Genomic DNA, 22636 nt, shown 5'->3' with positions numbered 1-22636 from the left:
ATATTATCTGTAAATAGTAGTGAGAATAATAATATAATTTATAAATAATAATAAATAATTTATGAATAGTAATAAAATAATTTAAAAATATTTAAGAATAATTATGATTCCAAACAGACCCTAAATCATTATAAACACGACTTCTGCCGTGGTGACATATATCGCTCCATCAAGCGAGTAGCATGGTACTTGGTCTCACTCAACTTCAAAAATGGTTTAGATATTGAATAGTTCTATTTTAACACAAAAGCATATACATATTAACTAGATTTTTTGTTTTGTTTTTGGAAACCAAATTAAAACATGGTATGATGGTCAAAATTATTCTTCCACATATAATCAGTTTAAGTGTGCCTCCGAAGCAATTATTCAATTATAAGGTTAAGCAGAATCTAAAAAATAACAAAAAAGTAAAACCTTAATAACATCTAATATACAGTCGGCCCCAAACATAAGATACATGAGCTAGTGTGGTTAGCATCCATCAACCTACATCTCCCTCGGGTAAAAAGTGAGGGAGAAGAGACCAAGTCATGACCCTGTTGTCAAAACATAAGGAGTTATCCTCCTTAAAAGGCTTCAAGGTCACATCTGATACAGAGTAACTGCATTCGAACCACTTCTCATTATTTCCAAGTTGAACCACCAAGTCTAATTACTTCTTCACCACTATTATCCCTTCCAGGAACCCTTTCCATACCAGCATCTCCTTTTTGATCACCTATATCACCATAGAGATCCTTAAGTTTTGCTAGATTGCTAGATGCAGATGTCTTTTCCTTGCTTCCATCTCTGTGTGGACTCGATTGATGATCACCATGTGCAAGACTAGCTTGCAAGCTCCAACTCCTGCTCCTGCTCCTGCTACGAAAATGCCTATTAACATCACCACTGCTACTCTCATAGTTACTTCTACTTTCTCTCTCTGTATATTTGGACTGCCGATCATAGTCATGACTATGCTCTCTTTCCCTCTCCCTATCCCTAACTCTATCCCTATCTCGATCCCAATCTCGGTCCCTGTCCCTATATCTCTCTCGATCCCAACCTCGGCCTCTATCTCTTTCTCTTTCTTGATCTTGATACCGGTCCCTGTCCCTGTCTCTCTCGATCCCAACCTCGGCCTCTATCTCTTTCTCTTTCTTGATCTTGATACCGGTCCCTGTCCCTGTCTCTCTCTTGATCCCCGTCCCTATCCCTGTCCCTGTCTGAATATTCTCTATCAGAATATTCACAGCTCTGGCTACGACAGGTCCGGGGGGATCTTCGTGGATCATCACTGCTAGCTCTGTCATGAGAGGCTGGTGGTAGGGTACAACGAACAGGTGATGAGTCCCTGGTAGAAGCACGATGAGGAGCACGCTGACCAAAAGAGACAGAAAGTGCAGCTTTCACTGAGGGTGGCCTATGAGCAGTGTCATCAGAACCATGTCGATTGGATTCCCGTCACACCAGAATGCTTGGTTGGAAGCTTCAACTTCTCAAGATTAGCAACAACCTGTCGCATTAACGGAACAGGGATGCGGGGAAAAAGGGTATCAAAGTAGTACTGCAAGAACACGGACTGTTAATTCACTTTGCCATGCAAAATATGAAATCATGAAGCATAAAAGTTGAAAAATGCAGCATGCTAGATCATCTATGCAGCTGGACCTTTGACCAGCAGAACATATCTGGAAAATTTAAAAAAAAATATGGTAGTCAAACAATAGCAATGCGAATATAACTGAATGTGAATGATTTTTGGTCAATGCCCTAAAAATCTTGTTACAGAATAAAAGACTAAAAATGACTACGGTTCTTGTAGCAGGCACAATGACTTAAAATAGTAAGCACATCTAACCTGTCCAAGAAGCAAATCACGCAAATATACACCCATTGTGTCCATTTGTCCATTGGATCCAGGAGAGAATTCCTGATTACCGATATCATGTTTTAGAAACAAAACCAACAAAACATTAAGACAAATGACTAATTCCATCGAATTTCATTGAGTAGTTTTTAGTAGTTATTCACTTCACAAGACAGACATGCAACATAATTTTTTTTGATAGGTAAAAACAGATTTTATTAGACAAAGAAGACTGACAACATAATTAGATAGGGTGAAAGTAAAAAAAAAAAAAAAAAAAAAAAAAACACTTGCAGACTAAAGATCATTTTTAGTTGAACTAAAACTAGTTCAGCACATGAGCCAAGAATTCCTTGAAGTTCAGGGGTTAAATTACCTCTATTTCTATCTGCACTGCTTGATATTTCTTTACACGACTATCTATTTCAATTTATTTCCTTAAAAAGTTAGACCAATCTTCTTTATAAATATCGTTCTCAAGAGTACCATTTTATGTCTCCAATCTGCAGTTTCAAAGAATTCCCATCATATCTCTGTTTTCCATGTCAAAGGTCACCGAAACTTAACTTACTCTGACATTTTGAAACAATAAAAGTGATGAAATTCTCGAAAACATTGGTAACAAGCGACTCAAGATAAAAGTCTAATGCAGAAGAAATGCTTTTAGTAAAAAACAAGTCAACGATGTTGAGTTTTGGATGAAAAATAATCAAAACTAAAATTTTGAAAGCAAAACGAAATTTGGACTAATGAAATACTAGACTACCATATGCTAATAAAGTAGCTGAACACCTTTCAATACCTCTTCATCTTTAATATATGGTTCAAACCAATTCCAGAAAGTCTTTGGATCTGCAGCATATCTCAAGCAGGTGAACATCTATCACTTCACGGCTCTGTTGGAAGGTTCTGTTGAAAGGACATACCGAATTACCAATGGAGAGGTGTGGAATGCTGCTCCTCTGTATAATGTGGACTTCTTGGAGGTAGAGAAAAATTATAAAAAAAAAAATTACAAAATTAACATTCCATCTCAATCGAGCATTCAATAACCGATCAAAAAAAAAATTATGTGTACTATTGTAAAAAAAAAATCTTTCACAAACAGAGTAAAATTTCATTAGAAATATTTTTTTTATAAGTAGATTTCATTAGTGACATAATCACACAAAAAAATACTAGATAAGCCATCTAGTGCCACAAATATAGATTACAATTTTAAACAATTGGCAAAGAGATAAAAATGAAAAAAAAAAAAATCAGAATTATACTTTTTTTTTTAGAAAGATGACGGTACTCTAATTTTATTGATAATACTCACTTATGGCAGAGGAAAACCGTGGTTACAACATCAGAATTATACATTATACATCAAGATGCTAGAAAATATTCATCAGCTAGATAGCCTTCCCCGTAAAGAATCACAGTCCTAACATGCACATATTATATATTAATATAGGCATAAAAAACCACTTCCCATTACCGTTAATTCTTTGACAAATCTAAGTGGAAACAGAGTGAATCATAAATAGGAAAAGGCTTTACTTACTGCTCTAATGTAAGGAGAATCCGGGTGCTTCAAGATCGCATGCATTTGTTTGACAGTGAGTTTCATAATGAAAAACTTGTAAAGAAGACAGAATGCCGTTGAAGAACCACCACCGTTTCCAGTCATCCATGGCTCCACATGATCAACTTGATTGTAAATTTCGTTGATCACCTCATGGTATGTTTTTAATCGGTAAAGCTCTTTGAAGTAATCAGAAGAAAGAATGTTCATACAGAGGACCTTTTCTAGTAATAAATCAATTGGTTTTCCACAGGTCTATATCTCCATTACGGGTCAAAATGAAATACATATAGATCCACCCAAACTCGCAGAGTTGAAACAATTTACGATTTTCAGCAATTAGCGTCACAATCCCATTCCTGGAAAAAAAAAATTACATATCAATGGGGTGTCCTGCATGAGTACATATATCAGAACCCGACAGCGGAATCTACCAAGAAAATCATAACTGATGAGAAAAAAAATTCAACTTTTTGGCAACGTTTAATTATTTACACCAGAAGAAAAACAATCGACCACTGAGTTCCTCCCCAGGATAATGAAAATCCTCAAACCTTGCCCTCAGCTTGGTTGCTTACAAGGTAATGATTTAGAAAATTACTCTTTAATAAGATTTCTTCAGGGTAGAAGTCTCAATATGTAGAATCGAATAGAATACGCATGGGAACTCTGAGGGGAGTAATCCTTAGGGCCGGGCTAGGGGAGTGGGCCCGGCCCACAAGGCCTGAACAGTTTCAAGACCCGAGGACAAGGGCTGGCTGGGCCAGGTCTTGTCCAGGGGGGCTTGGGAGGGGAAGCAGTTGGGCGATGCATGCTGGGCAGAGGATGGAAGACAGGGTCGTCTAACACCATTGCTGGCCGATGTTTAGGACAGTCTCTGTCCCTGAATCCCGACGTCTAGACAGGCCAAAGGGATGGATGCACTTGACCGGGGCCACACCGCATATAATGGGACGGAAACAAGCACACCACGATAGGGAGTCATGCCATATTTAATGAATCACGGTACTAGACACGCCACGACGTACCTCCTGGAGAGTTAGTATCAATCACGATCAAGTCTAGCAAGTCAGCAGGGAGATGGCAGGTACACCCGACTCCAGTATGGAGCAACACACCCACCATCTCATTCTCGGGGATAATCCTGACTAGGTATATATACCCCCTCCCTCAGCCATATGAGGGGTTCAGACACTTTTGACACTTTTGTTCATAATTCTCTCAATGAACTTATACTGACTTTAGTATCAAAGGTGTCCCCACCACTCCGAAACCCTCATTTCTCTCTAGTTACATGTGGACGAATTCACGTAGAATTACTCGGGTTGCAAAATATGACATCAACATGATCCATACAAATCAGCCTAAGGAAGCATATAAAGCTTTTCTTTTATGTTCTTTTTAAAAGTAAAATATATATATTAATATTAAAAGAAGCGACAAAGATGGAAATGCCCGAACCCAAAAATTGAGCCATGAATCCCCAAAATTCAAAGAGGAAGTTATGGAAAAAGAAAGAAACAAGCAGAGGCAGCAACTTCAAAGAGAAAGCTGCCAGAAGTGGCAGAGATTGGGCTTAAAATCGATGAGATTTGTAATGAACCTCAGTGTAAGAACAGTAATATTGACAATAAAAGAAGAATAAGAAGATAATGATAAAAGCTACGCCTTGGGGTATTCGAGGTCTCAATTCCTCCCAAATCAAAATGACGGATGTTCATAGTATTTTCCAAATTCAAGATCCCAAACAAGGATTCCCATTTCCTCTACATATATTGGATGAAAGATGATGACCTACTTCGGGTCACTAAACAACTTAAACAAATCAAAAAGTAAAGATAACAACTAAGTCAGAGGCCCATCAAGCCCGGCCCAATCTTAGTTGGGTTCATAACAAGACTACACGCCAATTGGAACAAGTGACTCGGTGAAGACAAACACGATGGCTTTTGCGATGAGATCAAAGAATGGATGGGTGTAGTAAACCCTAACACCATCACCACAATTGCTCGGTTGGTATTTGTTTCCTGAATGAAAACGCGATAGAGAGATGTTAACTTAGGCCCTATTTGGATTCGGAAAGTATTTTATCTTATCTCATTTTATCATTACAATCTTTTTAAATTCTCACATAAAATATAATAAACAATTCAATTTTTTTAAATCTCAAAATAATAATAATATTAAAAAATAATATTCTAACAATATTTTATTCAACTTTCATCATTCATCTAAAACATCTCATCTCATCTTTAAATCCAAACCATCCTTTATAAATTATGTGGTAAAGGGACCTCCGGTTCGTGTTCAAGAACCATAACACATAGGCCCACAATTATTAGCGTCTGGCCAAGCACAGCTTGGGAGTATTCTTTTTATTTTTTTATTTTTTGATCACACTGGTTTTGCGATGGTTGAAAATACGGACTTTTTCAAGATGCAATGAGATGTGATGGTTTTAAATGAGTTGAATAAAGTATTATTAAAATATTATTTTTTAATATTATTATTATTTTGAAATTTGAAAAAATTGAATTATTTATTATATTTTATATGAGAATTTGTGAAAGTTATAATGATGAGATGAAATGATATGAGATCATGGGTTGAGAGTATTTCTGTATCCAAACGGCACCTTAGTCAACTAGTGTTACGTATCTTTACAATTTTATGTATAATATTTTATAGGGTTGTACAAAAAACCGGCAAACCGACCGGGACCGACTAAAACCGGCCGCCGAGCTCGGAACCGGCAGGGAACCGGTCGGCCATCAGTGGTAAATTATCAAAACCGGCGTCGGCTGGTTCGATCCCAGTTTGAACCAGCCAAAAACTAAAAAACCGGCCGACGCCATATACATATATTTTTTTAAAATATATTCATTCATTAATCGACGCTGTTTTACTTATTTAAGTGAAACGGCGTCGTTTGCATCTTAAGTTTAGGAAAAATAAAAATAAAGGGAACGTCGTTCCTACTAGGGCATATTATCCCCCATCTCAGTTTCTTTCTCCCTCCCCCTTCTCATTCGATTTTGACACTCAACAGTCAGCGTTGTCCACTCCACTCCAGTGACCAGTCCAGGCTCCAACGACTCCAGCCACTCATGGTTCACCGACGCCCAGCGGTCCACCGTCCAGCAGCGGCACAGCCTCCACCACTCGACGTTCCTCCTACAAATGGCGCAGCCCGAGAGCCTCCATTATATTTTTTATGTATGATTTTGTGAGATTTATGAGGATGAAAATTCTGAAATTTTGATTTAAATTTAGTGATGAGTGTCGATTGATGAGTCTGATTAGTTATTAGTGATTTTCTTGAAATTTATTTTTTGATAAGAGCCTAAGAGGACCAATCAGTGGATTAAGAATTGTGTTTTCTGGTTTGAGATGGTGAAATAGTGAATCAATGATTGAAGATTGATGGTATTCCAATCTAGGTTAGGGACTGTGCAGTGTGCATTCACGGATTGTGTTTTATTGACATTTTTGTTGATTTTCAGTTTTGTTGAAAGTAATATAATTTGTGATGTTTATTGACAATAAATGCTCATAATTTATTGAAAGTAAAATAATTTGTGAGATTTATGAGCGATCTAAAATGTAGATTAGAATCTTAGATTTGTGATGTTTGCCACGTTGCAAACTAGCTGCTGTGTAATTGACAATTGTAGTATTTTTTTGTTCTTTCTTGGTTTTACATGTTAAATGGATTCTTCGTCAAGTCTAATTGATGTTGATTCGAACTCCCAAATACCAAAACATCCGGCTTCAAGTGCCCCTAATAATAGTAATTGTCCACTTCCTAAGAAACAGAAGGGGAATGATCCGTCAATTGTTTGGGACCATTTTACAAAAGTTGAGGGCTGTTCCGTAGATAATCCTAAGGCCAAGTGTAATTATTGTGGCAAGATATACGCTTGCCACTCGAAGAGGAACGGAGTTTCAACCATGCAAAACCATCTACCTTCATGTCCCAAAATATAGTGAGGAGGCTGTGAGGATGGGCAATGATTTAAGAAGATGGTTTGGTTACTTGAACCTAGATTTAAAGTGCCATGTCGAGTGATGGTTGCAAGAGATTGTATGAAACTATTTGCATCTGAAAAAGCCAAACTTAAAAAGTTATTTAAAGATGGGGGAATGAGGATTTTATTAACTACCGATACGTGGATACCGGTACAAAATCTTAATTATATGTACCTAACTGTCCATTTCATTGATAGTGATTGGAAATTGTAAAAGAAAATCATTAATTTTTGTTTAATCCCTAATCATCGAGGGGATACCATTGGAAAATATGCTGAATCGTGCCTCCTTCATTGGGGCATTGATAAGATATTTATTGTTACTGTTGATAATGCTAGCTCAAATGATACTGTAATTGCATATTTGAGACATTTTTTTACGGAAAATATGTTGGAGGGGAAGTATATGCACATGAGATATTGTGCTCATATTCTGAATCTTGTCGTGAATGAGGGTCTTAAGCAGTGTGATGATGCCATTACAATGGTTAAAAATGCGGTTAGATATGTGCACTCATCCCCTGCAAGATTAGACAAGTTTAAGAGATGTTCAGAAAAGGAAAAAATTGATTGTAAAAAAATGTTGTGCCTTGATGTGCAAACCCGATGAAATTCAACTTACATGATGTTGGAGGCTGCTGAGAAATTTGAAAAGGCTTTTAGGCGAATGGAGAGTGAGGACTACAATTTTCTTTCTTACTTTAAGGATGGAAACATTGGGCCTCCTAGAGCTGACAAGTGGGAGACAGTGCGAGTTTTTGTGAAATTTTTAAAAATGTTTTATGACGCCACTTGTCGATTTTCTGGTTCTTTACATGTCACGGCAAACACAAATTTTTGAGAGATTTGTAGGCTCCAAAAAGAGTTGGTTAGACTGTGTGAGAGTGAGAATACTTGTTTGATGAGCATGGCCATAAGCATGAGAATGAAATTTGATAAGTATTGGAGTTCATTGGATATGATGAATTTGTTGTTGTTGATTGTTGTTTTCTTTGATCCACGTAGTAAGTTGGGGCTTCTTACTTTTCACTTGAAAAAAATTTATAATCAAAATTGGGCTGAAGATTTGTTGTCGAGGGTGAGACAATTATTATCAGACATGTATGCGGAGTATAATGCTACGTTCGGTTCTTCCTTGAGTAGCAAAGAACATGTTTTCCCTCCGTCATATGCACTTCCAAATGATGCCGAAAACAATCATGAGTCACAATTTTTTTATGAGTGATTGCTAGCATCGACTGCCTCTGGATCTACAGCTACCAAAACAGAGATTGACCGGTATTTATGAGATGGTTGTGAGGCATTCAGCCAATCTTTTGATTTGTTGAATTGGTGGAAAGTGAATGAGCTTAACTATCTTATACTTGCAAGGATTGCACGAGACTTGTTAGCCATGCCTGTTTCCACGGTTGCATCAGAGTCAACATTTAGTACGGGAGGTCATGTACTTGATTCTTTTCGAAGTTCCTTGGCTCCGAGAACTGTTGAGACACTTATTTGTACTCAGAATTGGTTGCGACATCCGTCAACACCAATTGATATTCGAGACTCCATGAATAATGTTGAGAGCTTTGTAGTAGAATTTGGTAATGTGTTTTTCTCATTCAATTTCCATATTCATTTATTTTTATAATTTAATTTAATTTTTTTTTCATTATCCTAATTTATTAATATTGATTATTTGGTGTTTTCTTATAGAGTTAGGAGCATCATACATCACAACTATTGATGATTGAAGAGTCGAAGACTGCAGTTGAAGAATGAAGATTTTTTGAGTTTTATTCAAGAACAATTGTTATTTGTTGCTTACTTGCTTAAGAAAATTTATTTTTGTTTGTAATGTGTATTAAGCATTTGGTGGAGTTTTTTTTTTTATTTATCTAGTAATTAGTAATTTAGTATATAAGATAATAAGACTATAAAATATAAGTAGTATATATGTAGTAGTTATTAGTTACTAATAATATATACATGGCATGATTAAAATTAAAAAGAAATTGAATAAATTAATTAATTTTAAAAATTCTGCAAAAAAAAATCTAAATGTGGATGATCTTGAATAACAAATTGAGCCAAAAAAGAAGTTGAATTGGGTCTTTAAATGATCCAAACAGAGTGGCTCAAACCGGTCCAAAATTGATGAACCGACCTTGAACCGGCCGGTTTTCCCCTCATGATCGGCCGGTTTTCGCCGGCGTGGCCTCTCCAAATAAACCGACCCATCGGTTTCGGTTTGGGCCCAAAACCGAACCAATGGGTCAGTTTTTCAGCCCTAATATTTTATGTATTAAGTGACTATCTCATTTTACTATTTTTTTTCTTTTAATTGAAATGTTAAATTTTAAATTTTAAAATTTAAAATTTTCATTATTTCAATAATTAATAGGTTAGAACGTATGGTTTTTTTTTTTTATGAATCTCCATATTAATTACTTTATATAGAAAAAACTAGTTTTATAAAACTTGTTTGTGAATTAAATACTTTCATAGTATAATATCATTCAAATGATAAATTTACATTTATTAAAAATAGAATTCAGAAAATAAGCTATAATTTTGAAATACATATATATATATATATATATATATATCTCAATCAAACGTTTCCTGATGCAACTACGAATAGCATCCATCCTCTCATTATTGGATTTTCACATCTAGCTCGATGAAGATGATGTGCAAGTTATAAAATAGGCCTATAATATTCATTAATTTATGTGTGAGACCCTCGAGTACGTACGACGTTGAATATTCAATAAGAGAGTCTGCGAGTCTGCATGCACAAGTAGCTACGTTGTCACTTCTATGTAATTTCTTTTTTTGTTTGTTTCTAAAAAAAATAAAAATCTAAAAAAATAGTGCCATCCCACTTTGGTTTGAATGGAGTAAGTCTTCCTCCGCGTTAACGAGATTTGATGAACCCTATCTTGCTTAGTCGGGATAGGGGCTCTGGCCTTATCATGAATAGAGATAATATTTATCTAAGACTTAAGTCTTTAGAGATTTATCGTTTGGATAAGACTATATCAATTATAAATATATACTCAATAGTTACTAACGATTATAATTGACTTATTTTTCAAGTCAACTTATAAATCCTCTCTTAATAAAAGGTTATGATCCGTTTTATCAAGAAAATAGCATTCTTCTAAGTAATATAAAAATTCATGACGAGGTGGTAAGTCTTTATTTACATGCTCTAATAAAATAGAAATACCGAAATAAGTAAGTTGTTTGTTGAAATTTACAATAGAACTAATTTTAGCTGATGCAGCTCTCTCTCCCCTGGGTCTCTCTCTTTCTCCTCAAACTCCTGTCTCTCTAAGCTAGGGGTGGGCAGCGGGGCCTGCACCCCGCTCCCGTCCGTCCCTTTTGCCAAGCTGAAAGTGTTATTAATCTCCTTGGAACTGCATTGAGTTGCTTTGTGTAACTCCTTTAAAAAAAAGAGATTAATAAATCACGAAATGCATTAATCGGGTTGCTTTGTATAACATCTTTAATTTTGGCTGAATCAATTTTTGTAAATATTTTTTAGGTGATCATTGCTTTAATACAATAGTTTTTGTCTGTTTCATTTATAAGAAAAAAATTGAATCCCGATTGCGGCCGAACGAGAGAGACAGAGAGAGAGAGACTTAAAAAAAAAAAAAAAAGGTTGAGAGAGAGGGGCTTGAGGATAGAGAGAGAACTGCGGGGGAGAGATCAGGGCTTCATCAGCTAAAACCAGTTTTACCGTAAATACCACAGACAACCTACATTTCTCCCTCTTATTGGAGGGTGTAAATAGGGACTTGTCACCACATGTACATGTGCTTGAAGTGTCTTTCATGTTAACGAAATCACATGCATGTGGAGAGAGAGAGATCATATATATACAAGTGAAAACACAATAAACTTTATTTTGTTCTAGGAAAAATTAAAGCCGACTGGTTCTCCTTCCCTAGTAATGTCACCCAGAAAAAAGAAGAGAAAAGTCCAAAAAGAAAGAAAGAAAAAAAAGAAGGAAAATCTCACTGATTATAAACTACTACGCACGCACGCACGCACAGATGATCTACCATATTATCACAATTACAGTACTGCATATAACAACAGTCGAATTAAGTATTCTCTGATCGACTACGCTGTACAGCATGATGCATGCATGAACCACCGTGATCAGAACGAGAAGTACTAACTACTACGTCTAATCACAAACTTCCTCCGCAGCCGTACGTACTTTTATTTGATGGGCTTCAGTCGACCATATGACTCCCTTGAAAATCGTAGATTCCACTGCAAAAGATCCGGCTTCCGCACTTGCCGTTTATCATGCGGAAACTTGGCTCTCTAGGAACCGTCAATGGCCTGTTTGATCTATAATATTTATATATATATATATATATATATATATGTTATAAGCTTGGACTTAGAAAACCAGAAGTGAGCTAGGGGACTGATCATATAGGGACCCAAACGTACAGCATCCAACGTTTTACCTTTGTGGAAAGAAGGGTCTGTCGAAAAATGGCATCAATTGAGCTCTTGGAATCATATCCTTCCGTAGCAAACGAATCTCTTCCTCTTCTATCATCTTTTTCACATGCATACAACATCTCCATCAGAGTACGTACTATGCTCTTAGCCTCTAATTACATATATATTATAGCATATTAATTAATGTTTCCAAGATATGGGTACCTTCTGCAACCTCTCTGCTCGTCTTTTCTGTTGTTCTATGATATACAACTTGGTTGCTACCTGCATGCATGTATATTTTTATCGTCAACTCGATCGCTTAAAGAAAGCTTGAGAAAATGTGAGAGCTACTTCAGTTTGTTGGAACGATCAAAATGAGCAACTGCAAACCCAAAATTATAATCAAGCGAGGTCATCATATAACTCACCTCGTAGTTGAACATTGCGCGTTTGACGGCTCTTTCTTGTGTATGAAGTTTGATTCCTTGTGGCTTGGTGTTCTCTTTTGGGTAATGCTTTTGAGAAGCCTAGAGATGGATATATACGCACATGCTGTCTTACAATTGAGATAAAGATCTAGAGAAAGAGAGAGAGGAACAAGATATATATACGCACATGCTGTCTTACAATTGAGATGGATATATACGCACATGCTGTCTTACAATTGAGATAAAGATCTAGAGAAAGAGAGAGAGGAACAAGATATATATATAGCTGAAGTTGACTACCTTAGATTTGTCAAAGAACCGGTCTTTGAGTTCGTCTTTTGTCTGTTAAAACATTCCATTTTACCTACTTTAGTGACAGTCATGCACATTGGCCTCCAAACCAATCATGTAAAAATAAGCACATGATACATGAAGCAATATGAAACAGTAATTAATGAGACTCGGATTTTGTTGGGTATATATATATTCGGGGTAATTTGAAGACAGAAATGATAAAGAAAATCCACACTATGATGCATAATTAGCTCAAGTACGTGATTAAATAGGTTAATAGCATGATCTACTTAATTAATCATGATTATTCAGAATCTGATCATCGAGTTTTAATTATTTTTTAAATGTATGGTATTTAATTAATGGTACTGGATCATGAGCTAAATATAGTATGCATGCCTACACGAATTAGCAATTTTGTTTTTTCCTGTTTCACACCTCTGTAATTCTTCTTTAGCTACTATTTTGACCAAGATCTCTAATTGATCAAGTACTAGAAAGCTTCTTGGATTCCTTTTTGTCCCCTGCTCTTGTAGTGTGTGTTTCTTCTAGATCTTTTACCAATCCTGACAGTGACTTTTTCATGAGTGGTTAGCATTTCTCATTCACAATCTCGTTTGACTTTCCCTGTCCTGCTAAAGTCAACTGAAACTTTAAATAGTTAAAAATATAAAAGCAACGACATTATGTCGTTAATATTCTAAGGCTCATAACCTTCAGAACAAGGTGCCGAGATTTGAATATTGTGCTACTGTTGTATAATTCTGGTGGTGATAGCCAGGCGAATGCATTTTATACAATTCTCATGGTTGGATTTTTAATAGAAGTTCTCAAAGTACTCCACTAAACAAAGTCAGGAAGTCTAGGGGGCAAGCTCATGTGGCAATGCATGATAGATTTCTAAGAGCCTATTGAGGAGGGCCACAATATCTCACCATTCCTCCAGCAGCAGTAGAGCTCCACGAGACTGCAGATTGTGTGCTAGCCTTCACAAACTTTCAAAGAAAGGGGAAAAAAATGAATGAAGGATAAACATTGTAGTTACAGAAGAAAAGAAGTAATAAATAAGGAAGAAGAAGAAGAAGAAGCATTGCAACCTTTAGTGCAGATTTGGTGTGTGTCTTCTCCATGTTTCAAGCTCGGATGTTTTGAATCGCTACTGATCAACTGAAGAGATCGAATTATATATAAAGGGTAGGAGCTTGGAGGTTGGAGATTGGTAATTGTCTTCAATGCCTCTTTCTGTTGCCACATCACCAGCATGCCTATAAGTTTTCATCCTAGCTCTCTTGCACCAAACTTTCTGATTAAACCTCCCTCTCATTCATATATTTTTCATAGCATAATAAGTTCCTTCAAATCTCCTCTTCGCTCTTGGCTTCTGTTAACTACATAATCCCAAGTTTCTATTCACTAATCAAAGGAATTAAGTTCCAATTAACTAGACCAAGAATAACGTGGCTTTTCAACAGCTTGTGATCTCCGCAGACTGGCAACCGATCGATATCAGCTGTTTGCTAGTTTATAAGATTGTCAGAAATTCCATAAAAATATGTTTAAAGGACATGCAACTTTTACAACATTTGAAATTCCAGTAAATATCTGAAGAACAAACTGAGCAGTTCAATGTTTTTTATTCAGGGTGAAATTTTTTCTCCGAGTAGTCGAGTGAAGCAAGTCAACTGTGTTTAACATTTTTTTTCATGCAACTCGTCCCATCTAATCTAATTATTAAAATTTTTTCAAATTTCCATTCAAATAAAATAAACAATTCAACTTTTTCAAATATCAAAACAAAAATAATATTAAAAATATATATTCTAATAATATTTTATTCAACTTTTAACTTTGATCTCAACTCATCTCATTTACAAAAACAAACAATAATAATAAGGTTTGACAATTATAGCAATAATAATAATAATAATAATAATAATAAGGAAGACAGTAGTATAATTAACAACATTAATAATGACAAAACAACTTGGATGGATTGTCTGATCAACTCAGTACAAACGTTGCACACTGCAGCATGCAGTCACTATCTTTCCTACAGATAATCCAACATCCAGAAGAAAAAAAGGTGCCACATCTGAGCACAGGTTGTTAACCACCCACTTTCAAGTATTCCTTATTAAAGCCGTTATCTAACAAAGAGAGAAAACACAGGCGTTGATTGCTTCTGGGGGAAACCCCAAATTAAGAAGTAGGAAGCCTTTGATCTTGTTTATGAGGTAAGCGGCATGTCATATAACAAGTTAGGTCATGATTCGAAAATTAACCTACTGATGACAATTCAATGCTTCTGGTTTAAGTTTTGTGGAAGAGGATGATTAGCCCTCAAAAAGAATTTAACATAACTCTCTCTCTCTCTCTGCACAGTGCACTGAAACAACTGAATAGACAACTACTGTAACTGAACTGAACAGGATGGACAAACCACCACTCTCGGTATACTGCTCAACCAAATCGTAATAGAAGCTTAATTTGTTAATTCCATTATGGACGGATCGAGTGTCATTGTTCAAGTACTACAACAATCAACAAGGAAAAAGTATGTTTTGCTCAATGCTTGCTGGGAGCAGTTTGGTATTTGGTTGGAGATCATGATTAGCCAGTAATTTATAAATAGGTTCTGCTATGCATTAGTCACTATTCACCAACACATCTTATACCTGACAATTTTTTCTTTATTTCTTCATAGGATATTGGGTATGTGCAGTAAATAGAAGCTGATGAGAAAAATTTTAATCCGGAATTAAAATTTTGCTCTACAAATCCATGCGCTTATTTTTAATAGGTCAATTGAGAAATCAGAATTTGCCATTTGCCATTTGCCATTTAGAATTGGCCACACTATATGATTTCAACTTCCCAACTCCTCCCAGACATGGAAAGCGTTGTCTAACTAACCAGATTGCGGCCATCTACTTAATTCTAACGTAATCCTTAATTGTAATGGGGTCATTACCCTTGCAAATTAGGTGGCAACCCTTTCATCTTTGCTTTTGCATGACATGCATCATTCTAGTCCCAAATGTTTCAGGAAATCCACTTGAGGGTAAAGTCCGCGGCAGGCTTTCAAGAACTTAAAAAAGAATTTTAGAAAGAACAACTGAAGCAGTATTCTACCATGATTAGGTGATAAAAAATAAAAGATTGTCCTTAGTTTTCATGAAGATGGAATAAGAAACATGTGTAATCAGATAAGAATTTACAAAATGAAGAAAATAAGATAAAACCTCAAATATCCAAAAATTGATATTTATTATATTTGTTTGCCATCTTCCTTTAATACAGAAGTCTGGCCACCCCTTTTGGTGATCTTAGGAAAATAGCAAAGCTGCAATAGAAGGTTCCCTTTCATTCCTCAGAAACCTTGAAAAATGTATATGATAAAATTATGTTATTGATACCATCCATTCTAGGATCTGTGTCAAACTCGGGATCAATATAGAAGAATACCTGCATTTTGGTAAATATTCAGTAACATAAAGCAGTCAAAAACAGTTTTTCTGATAAATCAGTTCATAAATATGAAAAAAAACTGCTTACAGGCATGTCAATCTGCTCCCCCGGAAGAAGGCGTTGCTCCTCAAAGCAAAAGCATTGTATTTTGTTGAAGTAAACTGCAGCCTGACAAGAAGAGGATCTCAACATTAGCTCTGAAGTAAACTCTGCTCCAAGGCCCTAAAAATTGGACTTTTTCTACCTCCCCGTGAAAGGGATGTCCAGAAGTTGAGAATTTGTGGGAATCATGATCACTTGACATCTAATTTTTTTGAGTTATTTCAATCACTTTGTGTTTTGAATGGTCTTTGAGTACTCCAATCAGTAATAGGGGAGCGATCCCATTTGGTCGCAAACAGGGGAATGCTTGAAAATTCTCTTTAGGTTCCAGAAGGAATTTGGTTCATCAAGAGGTCAATCAAAAGCCATGGAAGTTTGAGTAAATCAAAAGTCACCAAAAGGTTGACCAAAATTGACCACCCACCGACCCAAAAATTCTGAGTAATCTTCTTAGAGATTGAAAAAAGAAAAATTGGAAGCATTGATCAAAGTACCTGCCCCACTTTTATACTTCTTCTTTATCATTTTTCATTGGACACTACCTTATAGGTTTAACTACCTTGAGAATTCCAGATCACAGAAAAAAGGGAAGACAGGTGAGCACACACCAACACACACCCCTAAGAGTAAGTAACAAACATAAAACTCAATATATCAGACTAACTTCTCAAAATCTTCAATTTTTTTAACGAGCATCCACCAAGAGAATTCAACAACTAGATTATACAAAGAGAAGTCAACATTTACTAAAGAACCCAATGATCATATCCTAGAAATTCAACAGATATTGTAGTGAAACACCATTCAGGTCAGATTCATTGAAAATACTGCATGCTTGATGTTAGCAGTACCTTCATGGGGGTGACGTTATAAGTAGAAACACCAGTTATTGGAGTTGAACTTCGATTTTCAGCAGTGTAAAATGCAAGGGCACTTTCTCCAGGCTTGACTCTTACCTGAAAAAATATGCCAAGATCATAACAGCTCAGAGACAGAAACTGCACAAAGAGCATTTCACAATTAAAAAAGCAATGCACGCACACTCTAGTTTTAAGAGCCTTTATAATGATATGTTCTTTGCATTGATTCTCTTAAGTAAAATAATAAGTCAATCAAATAATTTGTTTAAGCACATATATTAACACAACACACACGTGCACTAGAAGAAAGAACCTCTCTTTGTGTGGGAATAAACTTCCATGGGATTCCATCAGCCACATCAGCATTGAATTGCACCACAATCTCCCTGAAAGCAGAACAATAAGAAGTCAATATCCAGGCACATGACATTACTTCCGAAATATTGACTTTGTATTATAGGAGGGAGGAGAATCTTAATTGATAGTGAAACTGTAATATTTTTAATGCAGAGTTGATTGAGTTCAAAGAAGTCTCACACGTGAAGGATAGGGGGTGCAAACTTGTAACTTAGTAGGGGCACAAGACAAGCAAGGGGAGGGGAATACTTTCAAAAAGTTTGTGTATTCTCCAATTAGATCATTTGAATTAAAACCATTTTCTATGTTAGTTTCCCTTCTCTTCCATTTTTTTTTTTTTTTTTATCAGTAAAAGATAGATATTATATATATGAATGAAATAGGCATAGCCTTTGCACACAGGAAGTATACAAAAGAACTCCTAATTACATTCTAAGAACGATAAATTAAAGACAAGAAATCCTAGACATTATCCCCCTATAATACAATAGGGGTAAACCAACACATTAGAGTGTGGAGAAAAAAATTCTTCAGCTTGGTCATTGTGCGTTACTTATCTTCAAAGCAACACGCAATCCTGTCCGTCCAAATACACCACATAATACACAATGGAATCATATTCCACACTGCTGCCACTTGATGGCAACCTTGCATCTTTGACCAACAACCCAACAAATCCACCACCCTCATAGGCCTACCCCAAGCAACATCAACCCTTAGAAAGATCTCATCCCACAACACCCTTGTTACCTCACAGTGTAATAAGTGATGGTCCACAGATTCTCCATTCTTCTTGCACATGTAGCACAAATCCAACACTACACATCCTCTCTTCCTCAAGTTGTCCATGGTCAATATCTTCCCAAGAGCAACACTCCAAAAAAAAGCTACTTTAGAAGGCATATGAGACCTCCAAATATTCTTCCAAGGGAACGGCGTAATATCAAGTTGTGTTGTTAGGATGCTATAATACACCTTAACTGTACATATCTTGTGGTTATTAGACCTCCACTTTAAATTATATCGCTGTGCCATAGGAATCTCCGTGGAATATAGTAAGCTGAAATTTTTTGAAACAATAGATAATTCCCAATCATATAAATCCCTATTAAAAAGAATATTCCATTGATGCACACCATGAGAAAATAAACGCACGTCCGTCACTAAAGCCTCTCTATTCATTGCAATACGGTATAAGGCCGGAAAAGCCCTTTCCAATGCGTGTTCTCCACACCACACGTCCCTCCATAATCTTATTCGAATGCCCTCACCAACTACAAAGCGACTTTGATTTGCAAAACATGGCCATCCTTTCCTTATATACTTCCATAAACTCACTCCGTACCCCCCTCTCACTTCCTTAGAGCATCAACCACCCCAAGCGCCACCATATCTAGCGTCAATAATATCCTTCCACAAAGATCCCCCCTCCAAATGATATCTCCAAAGTCATTTTCCTAATAACGCTTTATTAAAAGTTCTCAAGTTACACACACCCAACCCCCCATTTTAACATCATCACTGTCTTGAAAACTACCATCTCAACACACGGCATAGAAATAAGGAATAAATACGTATCCTGAAAACAGGATGATGAAAAGTAAGGAGGACTTATAAAACAAAAAAATGAAAACGATAAAAGAACTGGTAATGAAACCACATTCAGCTCCTAATAATCCAAGAATTGAGTAAGCTATAGTCATTCATATTGGAATTATGAGAAAACAATAAGCCCCATCTATGAAATAGAAATCACACCTTGCAGTAATGGTTCCATCTTTAGCATGCCGGGCTATCTTCTCTTCAACACTCTACAGATTGCAAGATCTTGTTGTAACAAAGAAAAGAAGAGGAAGTATGAAGGGGGAAAGATTATAAAACAGGCAAGGCTACCGCAAATAAAATGAAAACGCAGAAATAAACTCAATCACACCTCACGGCGCTGGATGGTGCCTCCATACCCAGTAGCTTGGCAGAACCTTCTATATAGAGGAACAGCAGCATAACTACTACCCACCATAGCAAATACCAAAACGGTAAGGTATAAAAGCATCTTCTGTGATTTCTGTTTTCTGGAAGCTTGAGAGGCATAGTGGCGCTGAATATTGGTCAAAGAAAATGACCTCCCAATATACCCAGAAGCAAAAGGTGAAAACCGGCTATACTTATTGAATGACCCTGTACTAAACTCACATCTTAAACTCAAACCCCGGATATCATAACTGAAACCCCTCTGATATGCAGTATTAGCTCCGATGAAATTATAACTCGACCAGCCTATAATGTTAGGCATGCACCTGAATCAAGAACATATTCATCTACATATAACAAAATCCAAACAAATATGCTTTGATTTGGTGAGAGAAGGAAAATAAAAACATTATCATACTCTGGTGCTTCATAAAAAAGACTAGTCTCTGGGAATTTTTCTACTGAAATTATTGTATCTCAATCTCCCTCTGAAGCTGGAGAAACAAGTAACATGTCTTAAAATGCTTCCTGAATATGCATGACTTCTACAGTGAGTTTAGCATATTACGAAAAAATTAAACACAGATCAACTAAACTTAACAAACCCTTAATCCTCTCTAAAATGTACTCTTTAACCTCCCTACTTTTTGGCATGTCATTCTTCACTGCTTCTACACGTTATTTTAGGCCTACCTCCCAGGATTTTTTTTTTCATGATAACTTCCCACTTCTCTACTAAAGCAAAGGGAACCAAAGAAAGATTTCAGTCATAATATTAGTTTTAGTAAAAGAATTACCTGGCCCTAGGATAAGTACATTGTAAATTCTTATAGTAAGAGAAGAGATTGGTTGTTCTACAAAGCCTTGAAAATGACATATTCAGAGGACACCACGGATATCTGAAAAGAAAAACAAAAATGCTATAGGTAAATGATAAATCAAACTCTAGCAACATGTAGCACATCTTTGTAGCTAGAAATTAAAAAAATATATATATATATATATATATATATATATATATATATATATTCGGCAGCAATCCAAAAGAATAAGAGTTCTAAAGAAAAATCCTCGACTTCTGTCATCCTCATCTCACAATCCTTGAAAGTCCAGTCATTTATTTTCCTTCAAATGCACCACAGAAGGTGGGATCAGCTTCCGTAAAGTAGCCCTTTCAGAGCAAACAAAACTGCCTTTCCAACATGCTAATGAAGTTACAAATAAAATCCTATGTTTCTAATGCCTATGTGGAGTGGGCTGGGAATAAAAGAATCTCCAGATTTTAAGAACTGTTTCCAATTAAAAATATTGTTTCTAATACCTAATTGTTGCAAATAAAATCCCATAATCCAAGAGATTAAAAAAAATCACATAATTCAAAGAAGTTACAATTTCCCCCTTCCAGTGGTCTCAGTTAATTTCTACCGTCCTAAAGCACGCGAACTGCCAATGAAACTCCTGTCACCATTAAAAAAACAATTCTTAAGGCCTGGCAACACCTCAACTTATCCACAGGAAATTTCCTGCAAGAATTGAGACGGTTTGTGTGACTCGGCCTTCAAAGCCACTATGAAAATTCGGCCACCCTAGTTCACAAACCCGTAAGCTCAAAACTCCAACATAAATTCATGCCACAACCACTCATAGCGACCAAGTACAAAGTTATAAATTCACCTCCAAAATTATTAGAAGAAATCATCAAGTACATCCCGAGCATAAACATCAACAAAGTCATAAACTACAAACCATTTCCATTGGGTTTCAGCCTCATCCACTCGAAAGCCATCCGGGCATATGTAGAACCTCCATAAACGGCATGAACGACTTCCCATACTCCCAAACTTTGAGCAATAAACTCCTAACAATCACGTCATAAGAACCGAAACCACCAATCACCATTATCTGAAATTGTGGATTTCGGCCACGAATTTCCCCCTTCCCAATTCCGGCCCTTACAGCCCTTCAAATGGGCAGTGCCCATTCTGTTAGATGAATCATTTGCCATCGTGTATGAACATGAACCAAGCAATTGCGAAAAGTCAGAAATTACCTTAAGTTTGTAAGGGTGCCCTGCCTTGAGAGGGAAGCTCCTAGATCCTCCGGTGAGCTCGCAGGATGGGATTCGGGTGGCCGGTGGTGGCGGCCGAGTCAAGCCTATGGTGTGAGCGTGTGAAGGCGTCGAGTACAGAGAGGGAGGAATGAGAGAGAGAAAATAGGACGGAAAGAAAAAGAGGACGATAGTTTATTGATCTGTGGAGATTTTCACCTAAAATACGTTAAATTATCAAACTAATTTTATTATAAATTAAAAAAAAGAAATTCATCGTTTTTACAAATTACACTTTTTTGAGTGATATATTGATGATAAGTAAAAGATTTCAATTAATTTAAAAAGAATAAATTTAAATTTAAATTTAAATAAATAAATAAATAAAAATTTGATGTATGTGAATGATAAATAGTAAAGATAAAAAAGTAGCTAGATGTAGCCTTGAAAAAATATGTTCACAATGATGATGATGATGATGATGATAATAATAATAATAATAATAACTATTTTTAATAAGTATAATTTTAGATATAGTCATAAATTATGTCATTCATTTAGAAATATAGTGAGATTTATTATTACAAAATTAATTTAATATATATTTAATATTTATTTCACTTTTTTCAAAATAAATGCGTAATATTTAAACCTTCTATGACTGCAAATATCATTTCTATTTAATAAGACTCGTTTTTTTAAAATATTAATTTTATAAAAAAATTTTATAAAACAAATTTAGAAGCTCATGTGATTAAGGTAAAACGTAATATTTATTTTATAACAAAATAAATCTTATAATAATGTGACAAATAACATGAATTAACTTATAAACTTACTTTTTGTAATATTAAATATTTTATTTTCTCAAATTACTTCAAATTACTCACGTCCAAAACTTATAGGGAGTATTATTCATCAACTACTATTCATCTCATATCTGACAGTTTTTATTTTTATTTTTCATAAAGTATGGGATGTTTTTCATAGGATATGAAATGTGAAATAGTGAATAGTATCTGATAAGAAGAATTATTCTATTCAAATATAGTTAATGACTTCATACATTGTGCTTAATTTTCTAGATAAGTCGCTCGTAGAGCAGATATATTTTAAGTAAAAAATATTTTATTTAAAAATATTTTAACCACGAAAAGATTGCATTAAAATAAATCTATAAATTAATATGATTTGATATAAT

General features: G+C 35.6%; 2 protein-coding genes and 1 pseudogene across 5 annotated transcripts; all 3 read right to left on the bottom strand.

Moving 5' to 3' along the window:
• Nucleotides 1-459: 459 nt before the first annotated feature.
• On the bottom strand, nucleotides 460-3789 carry LOC121252259 (annotated as a pseudogene).
• A 7534-nt stretch (nucleotides 3790-11323) lies between these two features.
• On the bottom strand, nucleotides 11324-13830 carry LOC121252330 (protein TPX2-like). Its single transcript, XM_041151937.1, has 7 exons — nucleotides 13728-13830; nucleotides 13566-13625; nucleotides 12637-12678; nucleotides 12337-12435; nucleotides 12131-12190; nucleotides 11929-12023; nucleotides 11324-11806 (listed from the first exon to the last, which is right to left on the bottom strand). The coding sequence occupies exons 1-7, from the start codon at nucleotides 13758-13760 to the stop codon at nucleotides 11686-11688; spliced, it is 510 nt and encodes a 169-aa protein (XP_041007871.1). The 5' UTR covers nucleotides 13761-13830; the 3' UTR covers nucleotides 11324-11685.
• A 2048-nt stretch (nucleotides 13831-15878) lies between these two features.
• On the bottom strand, nucleotides 15879-21656 carry LOC121252280 (cytochrome c oxidase assembly protein COX11, mitochondrial-like). 4 transcript variants are annotated; one of them, XM_041151846.1, is made up of 9 exons: nucleotides 21439-21636; nucleotides 21135-21348; nucleotides 20186-20287; nucleotides 19351-19714; nucleotides 19176-19228; nucleotides 17374-17446; nucleotides 17052-17156; nucleotides 16186-16266; nucleotides 15879-16095 (listed from the first exon to the last, which is right to left on the bottom strand). In XM_041151846.1, the coding sequence occupies exons 3-9, from the start codon at nucleotides 20263-20265 to the stop codon at nucleotides 15994-15996; spliced, it is 858 nt and encodes a 285-aa protein (XP_041007780.1). In that variant the 5' UTR covers nucleotides 20266-20287; nucleotides 21135-21348; nucleotides 21439-21636; the 3' UTR covers nucleotides 15879-15993. The 4 variants fall into 4 exon arrangements, with proteins under 4 accessions (XP_041007780.1, XP_041007779.1, XP_041007782.1 ...); XM_041151845.1 differs by lacking the exon at nucleotides 21135-21348 and having other exon boundaries at nucleotides 21439-21656; XM_041151848.1 differs by lacking the exons at nucleotides 21135-21348; nucleotides 21439-21636 and adding an exon at nucleotides 19807-19916.
• Between the last annotated feature and the right edge of the window lie 980 nt (nucleotides 21657-22636).

This window comes from Juglans microcarpa x Juglans regia, chromosome 2S (assembly GCF_004785595.1).
Source record: "Juglans microcarpa x Juglans regia isolate MS1-56 chromosome 2S, Jm3101_v1.0, whole genome shotgun sequence".
In the NCBI taxonomy this organism is placed as follows: Eukaryota; Viridiplantae; Streptophyta; class Magnoliopsida; order Fagales; family Juglandaceae; genus Juglans; species Juglans microcarpa x Juglans regia.
This window is presented reverse-complemented; position numbering and strand designations above follow the sequence as displayed.